Source organism: Cupressus sempervirens, chromosome 2 (assembly GCF_028749045.1).
Source record: "Cupressus sempervirens isolate cs-2001-9-10 chromosome 2, ASM2874904v1, whole genome shotgun sequence".
Lineage (NCBI taxonomy): Eukaryota > Viridiplantae > Streptophyta > Pinopsida > Cupressales > Cupressaceae > Cupressus > Cupressus sempervirens.
Genome location: NC_143119.1, coordinates 596,621,428 through 596,634,558, shown reverse-complemented (window position 1 = coordinate 596,634,558; position 13,131 = coordinate 596,621,428). Strand labels below are relative to the sequence as shown.

The 13,131-nt window shown below is 36.2% G+C and overlaps 1 protein-coding gene across 6 annotated transcripts in view; it reads right to left on the bottom strand.

The window, feature by feature from the left end:
* LOC149574814 (uncharacterized) overlaps nucleotides 1-13,131 on the bottom strand; it is a 281,315-nt gene that overhangs the window by 195,901 nt on the left and 72,283 nt on the right. For all 6 annotated transcript variants that reach the window (XM_089814646.1, XM_089814650.1, XM_089814651.1 and 3 more), the window contains exons 4-6: nucleotides 4,119-4,229; nucleotides 3,916-3,966; nucleotides 3,681-3,781 (exon numbers count right to left, since the gene is read on the bottom strand). In XM_089814646.1, the coding sequence (XP_089670772.1) occupies nucleotides 3,681-3,781; nucleotides 3,916-3,966; nucleotides 4,119-4,229 (263 nt within the window). The remainder of the gene's footprint in view (nucleotides 1-3,680; nucleotides 3,782-3,915; nucleotides 3,967-4,118; nucleotides 4,230-13,131) is intronic.

Sequence of the window (13,131 nt, the reverse complement as noted above, 5' to 3'; positions counted from 1 at the left end):
TTGTTGTGCATTCTCCAGTCCCTTCAACCCTCATGGTCTCTCATTGGACATTAATAAATTATTCTTATCTTATCTTATCCTGTGTAAAGATTGTGCAATCATGGAAATCGTCTAACACACTACTAGATGTATTGTAAACACCCAAAGAGTTCTTTCCATAATCCATATCAATCTCATGCTAAAACAAGTTAACACTATCCCTTTGGTTTAGTTTTACTACCTCGTGCTCTTCTTTTCTTGCGGTCATGAAATCAAATAGTGGGTGATCAACCTCTCCAACTTTTGTCATGTGTTTATCAATCCACACATGGTTGTCCTCAATGGATTGCTCATGTGCTGATAAAGGATTACTGATTGTATTCAGAAAACCAGAATTGTGTTCCCTCCTTATCGCGTCCTTAACAAAGGCTATTCTATGATGTTGAAGGTCACATGTTGCCCATGCATCCTGGGACTCTAACATGCTTCCTCCTTGAATTAGAACATCACTTAAACAAGCCTTGTCTATGTTACTCTCATGATCACCAACAAGGAATTTTGAGTAATTATCACCTGAAGCAATTTGTTCTTCATTCTCTTTCTTGGTTGGCTTATCCTCCTCACTAACCCCACAATTGTGATGAAGTGTTCACATCTTCTGACATATGAAACAGATCTGCTCTCTCCTCATCTAATTCTTGCTCTTTTTGAGATACCCTGTAACTAGTGACGTAAGTCTATCTTCATTCGCTGCCTCCTTTTCAGTCTTTATTTCCATGCCTGATTTGAAAACATGTTCACCTATAGGCTGATTAGTGACTGTTGAAAACTCCTCATACAAATCTTTGCAAACTCCTTGTGCAGGTAGATTATGAGTTATTGTACAGTTTTGTTTCTTTCCCAAAACAGTCTTGTAATGTAGCCTTGGATGTGAGTCCATGTATTCATTGAAAGGTAGGTCTCTCTCAACATATGTAGTGAGAGTATCATATTCCTCAAACAAGCTAAATATTTCTTCCCTTTTGTGCTTGGACAAGATTCTTTAAAAACTTTCCCACAATAGGCATCTTTCCCAAAATTGACAATCCACTTATTATACCCAACAAGCCAGCAGGCTCAAGGCTTTGATAACAGTACAAGAACCTTCACTAGCACTATGCAAATGTCACCATACCACTCTTGCAATTTTGTCAAGCAATCAAAATGAAATCAAAACATGATCCAAAGTCTTTGATGCCATACTTGTTTGGTCATTGTTTCATTCAATTCAATATTTAAACATAGCTTTCTCTCAGCTTGCTCAACAGAAACTAATTCATTTATCAATTAGCCTTTTAAATGGAATGACAGAGAGACTTGGAAATACTTATGGCAGCAATTTGATATAAGGAAGCAGTTATATACTAAGTTACCATGATTCGTCCCTGGACCTCCTGGACCTACAGAAGTTCGAACTGGTTCGAAGTTTGGGTCCAGTTCACAATCTGGTTCGGGCAGGGTTTCATTTTTTGCCTGTTGGTTCAATCTGGTTTGAACCAAGTTCAAACCCAGGCGAACCAGGCCAAAAAAATCAAACCAAGTTTGAACCACGTGCTTTCGAGACCCTACATACGGCAATAAAGTGTTTTTTTGCAAACTATAATAAGTTTTTGGCATCCACAACCCTAAAAGGTTGTTAAGATATGCTTTTGGTGGCCTCTCATTGTCAGTGTCATTGTCATTTTTTGAAGAATTTGATGCCAATACCATTGGTGCTGTTGTTGATCCCAATGGCCTTAGCTTGATTGCTGAGTCAACTAATGCGAGAGAAGAAGAAGTTGAAGATTGAAGAACTTAGAATATTAATAGATTTTTATTCCATTAGTTGAACAATGAACGTTAAACAATGATACTTGAACTTGATGCTACGATTTATTTTTCATGTTTTGAATCTTTGATGTTGAATTACATAATGGTATGATCACTATGATTACAAGTTTATGGTGTTTTTGTTGTTTAAATGTGTTTATGATACTATGCTACATCCTAATTTTAATTCATGCTTCATATATATATATATATATATATATATATATATTAAAAAAATAGAATTTTTAAATGATTTTACACTAACAAACCCAAACCCCTTTCCAAAATTTTGACGAACTTGCCAACCAGTACTCGAACTTCGAACTTGGAACCAAACCCAAACCAGTAACTTAGGTTATATCCATATTGCATCTCATGCAATGACTTCCCAATTTGGTGCCAAACAACATAGACCAGAAATGTCAAATATACAGGTTACTGAAGATAGAGAGTGCAAACTTCACAGGACAATTTGATGCGATAGGACAGCTTTGCTTTTGATGGCACACACTTCCGTTTATATTTGGCAGTCCTCTTGGCATGCTCACAAATGGGATAACAATTGTGTGAAGCATCTAGAATTTCCCCCGTGAAGTCATTTTTTGAACAAGCTGAGGAATTTTATTAAATAAAATGAATTTATAATATAACTTTATTTTAGTCACTTTTTAATTACAATAAAGTTGTCCTTTTAATTTTTCATATATTGGACAACTTTAGAATAATTTATTTATTTTAGTTTATCAAAATTTGAGAACATTACAAGGTAGCCACTGTGCCAAAAGTTCAGAGTCCGGACTGATGGTGAAGGACACCCACCGACATTAAGAAAGGGGTTTGCATCCCACCAGAGTGCCAGCACAGGCCAGCCCCCTTGTGGAAACATGGTTACCTAGTCGTGGGTGGATCCCAGCCCTGGGTGCACACCTAGTGGGAATCTGCACTGCTGCAGCAATTAGGCTAGGGCATCACAGTCCAACACACTCTGCAGGGTTCGACCACAAGACTTTTGAATCTAATACCAAGCAAAAAGCCCAGACTGATGGTGAATGGCAGCCACCAACTGCCAATACAGGCCAGTCTCCTCATGGACAAATGTCTGCCCAATTATGGGTGCATCCCAACCCTAGGTACACGCCCAGCGTGAATCCGCACCAATGCAGCATTTTGGCTGGGACATGACATGTCATGTCTATTCCAACAAGTTTATTATTATATTATAAAGTTATAAACTACCAATAAGTTCACAAAACAAGTGAAACCACAAGATAAGACTAGAGTCATAGTATAACAATAGTAAGACTAGAAGTCATACTGTAACAAATATTATTGAATAAGAAAGAATTCGATTTAGACCAAAAACTGCTGTAACATTATCTAAAAGCAATGTGTGGGGCATAACTTTACCAGAAAAAATGGATACAAATTAAAAGTGATTCATTAAAGTCAAGTGCGTATTACTATTAACTTGGCAAGATCTCTTCTAGCATAAAATGAAAATGTTGTACATTTCTTAAATAAACTAGATCTACCAACCTTCTACCACCAATACATAGATTAGGAAAAATTGGCCCAGATAACATACTAAAGCAGATATTAGATAAACAGCTTCACAACGATTGATAATTCAGACTGCAATGCATGGTGGAAGGTTTGATCATATTTTAAGAAACCATCTTTTCAACAGCTTTTAGACAACAGGACTACAATTGAATCAAAAATTACAGTAGCACCATTTCATTGTGATTTCTGTGGCCTAACCTTACATAAACTTCTAAATACATGACAAAAGAGATTCATTCAAGTATGTGTACCAGGCAAGATCCCTACTATCTTGAATTAGATCGACAAACCTTTCCCCAACAATACATAGAATAGGATAAAATGGCCCAGCCAGCATTGCTAGAAAACGGATGTTAGGTTCCACAGCTTCAGCAAAATTTGATAGTTCTGACTGCAAGAGTGATTTGAACCAAATGTATTACAACTGAGCAACTTAGAAGTGATATTAAATAATGATAATGCTTAGGTGTTATTAATGTTTACTGTAAAATCCTATTAATATGTTTGATAAGTTGCAATACATACCTCTAATTGAGGAAGAAAAGGAGATAAACGACTTGTAACATCTTGTAGCAACTGCACAACAACCCACATTAAGCAATTTAGTCTCTAGAGCTCCACTATACTTTTGCTGACATAGGAATTTACTATTCAGTATGAAATCACATTATAGTAACAAACAAAGAGCACATGGGTATGAAATCACATTATAGTAACATAGAACACACCTGAAGGTATAGGTCATGAGTATCTTGCTTATGCAAGACAATGTGGGGTAGCAAGTAGTCAACAACAGGTTGAAACTCTTGCTCAAGTCCAGGCACGGGGACTCCAATCAACTGTTTAGATAAAACAAGCACCATTAAAGTCCTGAAATAAAACCACCCAAGAGAATAAATATTTAATTTTCACAGTGTGACTGTGTACCACCAATGACCAGGCAAGTAAAATTCAATATGTTCAGGAAACTAAGGTTTTCTTATTTATAGCAACACGTACAGCAGATTTCTAAGCATCCTCAGTGAGATTCCAGGTTACTCCAATTACTCTCTAGGCAGGTATGCTATTTTCCTATGAAATTTCTCATGCTTGGACATCCAACAGGCAAGTGTGTTTATCCCTTGAAAGCAGACAATTGCACAAACTTACAACAGATATCCAATTAATCAATGTGATCTATCATTTCGCATTTATAAGAGTTGCCATATTATTGTTAAAAAACATTAACAAAAGATATGCGGGTGTTCCATCAATCTATAAATCAGTCACATGGACGACTCCTTCCACTTAGCACTATATGCTCTGGAAGCCTGAGGGCTTACAACTTCTTCAAAATGACAAAATGCATAAACTTAAAACCATCTTTCAAGACACCCACAACTATCTTCCCATTCAATTGTATTGCTTTCCAAGTTCCAACTATGTGTACCTCTATCATATATTAACCTAGTACCAGTTTAAAAGAGTCCCAAGAGAAAGCAATGATTAAATTACAAGAAAGGCTTACAACTATTGCATTACAAAGTATGATGAACTCCTCTGCACATCTTGGAATTATGGAGAACTGATATGAATTATTCACCCAGGCGTGTAAAATCTCCCACCACAAACAGGTTTAACACAAACTGACCAGTTACAAATATATTGAACAGTTTAAAGACAATTGATAAATGGTACTTTATCAAAGATAAAAACAGATTTCTTGTACTCAAAGGCCACCTACTTATTTTCAATTTTCTGGTAGAAAATTACACATTGTCAGTCCTAACTGCCCCAGATCAAAATATACATTCAAATGATAAAGTAAATTGAACTTAAGATGATTAAAAACAAACAAATTGAGAATGGATATTTCTGTCATTTGCTGATAATGCCTGGAAACACCACAAGGAACATAAAAAATAGTTTCTCAAGCATGTGCTGCATGCATATCAAACAACATGCAGAATCACCAAGAAGATGGAGACTTTGCCAACCATTAGATATCTTCCAGTGAAAATCTCTAACCCTCTTATATGCATCCACCATGACATGGTCATAATCATCATACAAATAGAGAACAAACAAACTCTTGCAAATATTATCTTAAGCTGCACAACCTTGGACCTATGTTTTGCTTGCAATGATTTATAACACAAATGTATACATTTGCAAGATTGAAAATGCCAAAACCTTCTTACATCAGAAAGAGTTACTGTAAGACAAAAGCAGAAAGGGAGGCTCTCCAGAACTAGTAAAAGTCAAACAGTTGTAAAAGTGAATTATGTATTGTTAGTTATAATAATTGATGATATGTGAAGATACAATGGCCCTACAAAATGCAAAGAAAAGGTTGTAAACATCTAATATATCGATATACATAGTCAAAGTGAAAATACAAGATGACAGGTGTAGAAAGTGTAAAGGGTATTAGGGTGTATTTATTATATAGCTGAGTACCAAGAGGTATAAGTTTATAACCCACTGAACATATCATAAGTTTGTTATTATTTTGAAAACATATTATCAAAGGCCACACCTAATGTTGGGTACCAAGATCACCTCTGATACTCTGGAGAAATTGATCAGCTTCAAACCCAAGGAAATGTCATTTTGAAAAGGAAATCAATCAAATCATCAATAGAAAGTGAGTGATGACAGGCCTATAGGTTGAGAGTGGATATTATCTCCAATTCGAGCTAAACTGAGCATAGGAGAGATAATTAACAGGATCAAACACAATTTAAGATTGACAAAATGAAATCTCTACAGTCGTATCCAATGTATGCTTGGTCCCAGAAATTGTGACTAGACCAAATGCTAACCTACTGCACACATAACTTCGATTAAGTTAATATGAACATTACTGCACAAGTGCAAGATGTAGGCTTGCAAAAACATGACGTCTAACGTGAGAACTCTTATGGCTCAGTAAGGTGTGAAAAGCATACAATCAACATTCTTACTTGTAAGAATTTGGCTTAAGCCAGAATTCACCCAAGAACTAAAGAACTCAACACAAGCACACAGTAGACCAAAATAGGCAGAGTATGATTAGAATGACGATATTCATTCAATAATTGGATTCAAGAGTACACTAGGAGTGCCTGAATATAAAGGCCTCAAGAGAGCTTCTAGAATGCATAGAAGTCAGCACCATGATATGTCATACAACCAGGCACGCAAATCAGTGGAGTAGACAACATGTGCTAAATGAGGAGTGCGGATAACTGTGTTGTCATCATGACAACTTAGTGAATGGTGCATACTCCTGTGTTGTAGACACCATGTGCCTAATTAGAGTTGCGTAACTCAATGAGAGTTCACAAACTCCTAAGTGTCTCACCTAAAATAATAATAAAATAATGCAAAATAATTAAATAATGCATTAACCTAAGTAAAACTTAACTGTAATAAGTAAATACTTATTTACACAAACATTACTAAAACTACTAGTGACTAATATTTTTCATTCTAGGTGTATGGGGAGTCATATATATCCAAGACTACTATGTCCATTAGTGGGTTACAGAGTTGCACTTTACCAGGAAGAAGATCATATTGAAATAACAACAGAGATACAATATCAAGCAACTCAACATATCTCCCTCACCTAACTCAACAAATCCATATGCAACAAGGAAGAGACCTTTGCAAGCAAATTTGCAATGATACAAAAATGTTGACACAATTATCAGATTCATAATACAAGCATACCACCAAATGTAGTAAGAACATTAAGCAAGAATGTCGTCACAAACCATCACTTATAAGTATCCTTGAAAATCTACAAATGGCCAAGGAGACATTCAATTACAAGCATCTGCTGCAATGGACTACCTCTTTGAGATTTACAAATATGTTGTTCAAAGGTGGTTGAACTTTGCAGGAGCTGAAACCTACATTGGCCTTTGTAGTTGCAATTGTGTGGAAATGTAGAAATGACCAACCCTCATTCTAGAAAATGAATTGGGATATATAATATTGTTCTGGGTCATTGAATCGCTTGCAGGAATTCAACTTAGAATTGGATATCATTTATGTGAGGTGTGAGAGCTGGAATCCCACAAATCTGCTGCATGGATAACCTGGTGTAAAGATCATCCATACAAAGATTCATGGAAGCATTATCATTCTCATCATACACAACCAAACTTTTGCATGATTTGGTATGGTCCATAATATCTTGGAGACAACTTAGTATTCTTTTTTTGTTGCTTCATTGAGATTTGTTTATAAGGCTGCAATCTCAAGAAGACCCAGTCCCCAACTTCAAATTTTCTTTCACTATGATGTTGGTCTGCTTATTGTTTCATTTGATTTTGTGCCATAGCTAAATTCTCCTTAAGTCCTAAAAGTACCTATTGTTGATGAAGCAAGTGGTCCTCTACTGCCTAAACTCTTGGTGACACCTTTAATAATGATGTGATGGAAGGAGGATGATATCCATAAAGTGCCAAAAATGGAGACAGTTTTTATGAGCTATGAAAAGAAGTATTGCACCACCATTCTACAAGAGGTAGCCAATCTACCCATTGAGATTTTTTTCTGAAGTGAAACAACATAGATATCCTTCCAAACATTTATTAAAAACCTCAGTTTGCCCATCTGATTGAAGATGATATGAAGAACTATGAGCCAATTGAGTACCCAAACATGAGAATAAATCTTTTCAAAAGTGACTAGTAAAGATAGGATCATGATCACTAACAATAACCTTAGGTGTACCATGTAGCTTTTGGATATTCTCCAATAAAACTTTTGCCACTATACTTTCTGTAAAAGGATGTGATAATGCAATGAAATGTGAATATTTAGTGAGGCGATCAACTACTACCATGAGGACATTATGACCTTAGATTTGGGAAACCCTGTGAAGTCCATAGATACCTCTTCCCAATGTTGGCTAGGAATAGATAAAGGCTGCAAGAGACCTGATGTCTTAATTGTTTTCCCCTTATTTCTTTGACAAACCAAACATTCAGCCACAAATTTTTGAACATCACCTTATAGCCCTTCCCCAAAAGAATCTTGCTTGACCTGATGATATGTCTTCAAAAAACCTGAATGACCACCAATTAGGGACTCATGTAGTTCTTTGAGAATCTTGTGTTTAAGAGTGGAATTCTTGCAAAGATACAAGCACTATACCATAGAATATCCCCCATTAAACAAAACTTATCTAAACTACCAGAGTCACTTTTTATTTTCTGGATGAGATTACTTGTTGCAACATCATTTTTCCACTCTTCTTTGGCTTCTACCACCCAATTTTCTTGTAATATTGAAAGTGCACACAATAAGGCTTCATCTTTTTCATCCTTCCCGGAAAGTACATCGGCCACACTATTTTCCTTCCCTTTCTTGTATACAATTTCAAAGTCATATCCCAACATCTTAGTGACCCATTTTTGTTGCTCTTCTGAAGATAATCTTTGTTCCAAAAAATATTTTAGGCTATCATGATCAGTCTTAACCTTGAAGTGTTGACCCATTAAATAAAGCCTCCATTTTTTAACTGCATAAAGGATTGCTAGCATTTCCTTCTCATAAATAGGTTTGAGTTGATTTTTACCTTTAATTGATGACTCTCAAAAGCAATTGGTCAACCTTCTTGCATGAGAACTGCTCCTATCCCATTTCTAAATGCATCACATTCCACAATGAATTCCTTGGTAAAGTCTGAAGTGGCAAGCACTGGAGTTGTACACATAGCCTTCTTCAATCGCTCAAATGCTACATTAGCAGATTCATTCCAATGGAAGGAATCAATCCTTCTTCAATGGAGTGGTAAGGGGTGCTGCTATACGACCATAATTCTTCACAAATCTTCTATTGTACCTTGTCAATCCCAAGAAACCCCTCAGCTTCTTAATGGTTTTTGGAATAGGCCATTCCATGATAGCCTTAATTTTGTTAGGGTCCATCTTTACTCCATGTGAAACTATGTGTCCCAAATACTCCACCTCGTTAAGACCAAAAGCACACTTGGATGGCTTAGCATAGAGTTGATGATCTTCGAGTAATTGTAATGCTTGACCTACATGCTGCTAATGTTCTTCCCAAGTCTTGCTATAAATTAATAAATCAACAAAAAACACTAACACAAACTTTCTCAAGAACTTAAAAACGGAATTCATCAAACTTTGGAATGTGGATGGTGCATTAGTAAGACTAAATGGCATCACCAAAAATTCATAATGACCCTCATGAGTTCGAAATGTTGTCTTGCAAATATCTTCCTCCTTAATCCGAATTTGGCGATAACCCGAAATAAGATCTAACTTGTTAAAATACATAGCTCCATTTAATTCATCTAGAAGATCATCGATGACTAGAATAGGAAACTTATCTTTAATGGTGTACTTGTTGAGCACTCTATAATCTGGACACATGCGCCAAGTTTCATCCTTCTTATGCACCATCACAATAGGTGAGGAGTAGGCACATTGGCTATGCCTGATAATTCCTGCCTCTAGCATTTCCTCAACAATTTTTTCAATCTCACTATTTTGTATGTATGGGTACCTCTAAGGCCTGATGTTTGGTGGCTAGCTCCCTGAAACTAGTTTTATGGTATGGTCATGATCCCTCTTACAAGGAAGTCCTTTAGGCATATCTCCAAGAATCACTGAGTGACGATCAATTATTGCTTGTAAATCTGGGTGAGTAAGAGCATTAGATTGAGAGACTTCTAACGAACATAGCTGGGCCACAAATTCATCCACTCCTTTCTTAAGAAACTTTTGCATTTGATGAGAGCTTACCATTTGTGGGAATTTTGCCTTCAATCCCATTAGCTCCACTACCTTTCCTTTTGATTGAAATCGCATGAATAGTTCTTGGAAGTTCATCTCAACTATTCCCAATGTAGTAAGCCATTGTACTCCCAAAACAATATCTGCCACGCCCATGGATATTGCATACATTGGGGTATCAAGTTGATAATCTCCCATGGATTATTTGATGCTATGACACTTCCCTAAACAACTAATTGTGCCCCCATCTGCAATCAAAACCTGAAACTTTGGGGCTGGATATATATAAAAATTTAGAAGAGTTGCCAACTTTTTGTTGATGAAATTATGAGTACTAACTGAGTCGATCAACACTATTACTTTCTCCTTCTTTAAGAAACCACTGCCTTGAGAGTTTGTGGTGTGCTAAAATCTGAAATTGCATGACAAGAAATGATTGGTTGAGAATCATGTGATTCCTCACCTAACTCCCTATCCTCCTCTGATATGGGCTCATCCTCTTCTTCCTCACTTGGACCTTCAATATAGAACAATTTCTTTTCACTACATTTATGTCGACTATATTTGTTATCACAATTGAAACACAATTCTTTTGCTCTTTTCTCCTCAATTTTTTGTGGAGTCAGCGTAGTAGGTTGAGGAAGATAAGGTGTTGAATAACCCTTTTCTCTTGTCACATTAGCCCCTTGCTTTCTAGGAATCAAGAACTTCTCCTCTACCCTGTGTGCCAATATAAAAGACTCATTTACTGAGCTAGGACTAAACATGCGTACCTCATGTTGAATGTGATCCTTGAGACCACCCAAGAATAGATCATTCAAGTTCTCCTCTATAATTGTATCCACTCTTAAGGATACATTTTGGAAATTTTGAATATATTTCATAACTGATCCTATTTGTTGAAGCTTAGCAAGTTGGCAAATGAAGTTCTCTGTCACACTATTGCAATATTGTACTTGGAGTTCTTCTGTAAAAATTGACCATGATACAGTGAGAGCCTTTTTCCTCCTATGAGTACAAAGCCAACGATACCAAATGAATTGATCCGGTTCTAGATATAAGGAAGCCATCGTGACCTTTTGTCCATATGGGGTTTGGTGTACCTCAAAAAAAATTCTCCATTTGATTTATCCATGTTAGAGGATCCTTGCCATTGAATTTTCGCATACCACCTTTGGAAAAAAATTCCTAGATCCCATATGAGTATTAAAATTTGTGTCATTATTTGTCGACTTGAAGGTTTCACCTTGATTGTTTGACAACTCCTTCCTTGTTTCATTCATATAGGTGCTTAACATGTTTCGTATATCTGATATATCTCCTCATAGGTCACACATATCCCTCTTAACCTCTTCCTTGAACTTACTTATTTCCTCATTGGGATTACTATCCTTTGTTGTTTCCCAATCTTGATCAGAAGATTTCCCTGGTGTGGTAGCATTCTTTTTGCCACTTGTTGGAGGCCCTATCATGATGGAAACCAATATTTTTGAAATAAATCACACAAATGAAATATAAATTCTATGATTTTCTAATTTGTTTTTTACTATAACTTACTAGGGCCGAGATACTGCTAGGAAAAATCCAAAAAAAATGGCAAATTTGCTGCCTTGAAAGCAAATTTTCCTAATTTTGTAATAACTAGCTTATTTTTGCTTCAATTTCTCCAAGCTTTGAAATGTAGGCTCCTCTACCATGTATTCAAAAACCCAATACAAGTTATACTCCAATTCGGCAGGATGTGAGAGAGATGTAGATCTCAATAAATTGTGTAAAAATAGTAATTCTGCAATAATTTGCTCAAATTTGATCCTATTCCTCTGAATTTTGGACTATAGCTTCTTTAATATAGTCTTCAAAAACCCTATAAAAATCTTTGAAAAATTCGCTAAAATCTAAAAGTTATGCTCTTCTCAAAATCGTCCCAATGTTGAGAAAAAATCTTGCCTCTATGGTGCCAAGATCATGCTCTGATACCACTTGTAATGAAATAACTTGCACAATAGATACCACTTGTAATGAAATAACTTGCTCTGATACCACTTCAAGGGGGCAACCTCCAAATATCTTCAATGAGAACACACTTCACATTTTGATCTTGAAATAAGACTCACAACCTCGTACATATACCTAATTATGCTTAGGTTGAATAGACACAACCCTACATAACGCCTAGGCTAACTGACCTACCTAAATAATAATATAATAATGATAACATGACTTAATTAAGGATTAAGATAGCCACAAGTTGACTATTCATAACCCTCTATACACCAATATTAAGGGCGTAGCAAAAGGGGTCACACGCTTTGCTACTAATTTTCTCAACTTACAAAGCATATTGAAAACATTGAACAACCTAAGGCTTACATTTGTGAGTGGGAAATGGTTAGAAAGTCCTTATGCCAAGAAGGCTGAAGCAAAGAAGAGTGTGAGGTTGTGTTTGATGTTAGATTTGGCAAGCTAACGGAGATCATCAATGTAAGTTTTCAAGTCTTCATTGATGATTTATTATTTAATTTTTAAATATTGTAATTCGCTGATTTTTGTATAATTTATGTTCAGGCGTCAGCACCGTTGAAGGTTCTACGAATGGTGGATGGGGATAAAAACCCCATGGGGTATCTATATGAGGCCGTGGATAGGGCCAAAGAGGCCATTCAGCACTTGTATAAGTCAAATGGAACCAAATATAGACCTGTATGGAACATAATCAATCATACATGGAACTGACAACTCCACTAGCATATGCATGCAGCTGCCTACTATTTGAACCCCAAGCTCTATTTTCCCAACACTTTTCCAGCAGATGCAGAGGTTCAAGTTGGCCTAGACACGTATTCAAAGATTGGTTCTTGATTTGGACCTTCAAGACCTCGTACTTGATGAGTTGCAAAGCTACAAGAGGAAAGAGGGGCCATTGTTTTCTTCTCCCAATTGCAAAGGTAGGAGTTACACCCTACAGCCAAGAAAAATAGCATGTGTTTTGATTTATTATACCATT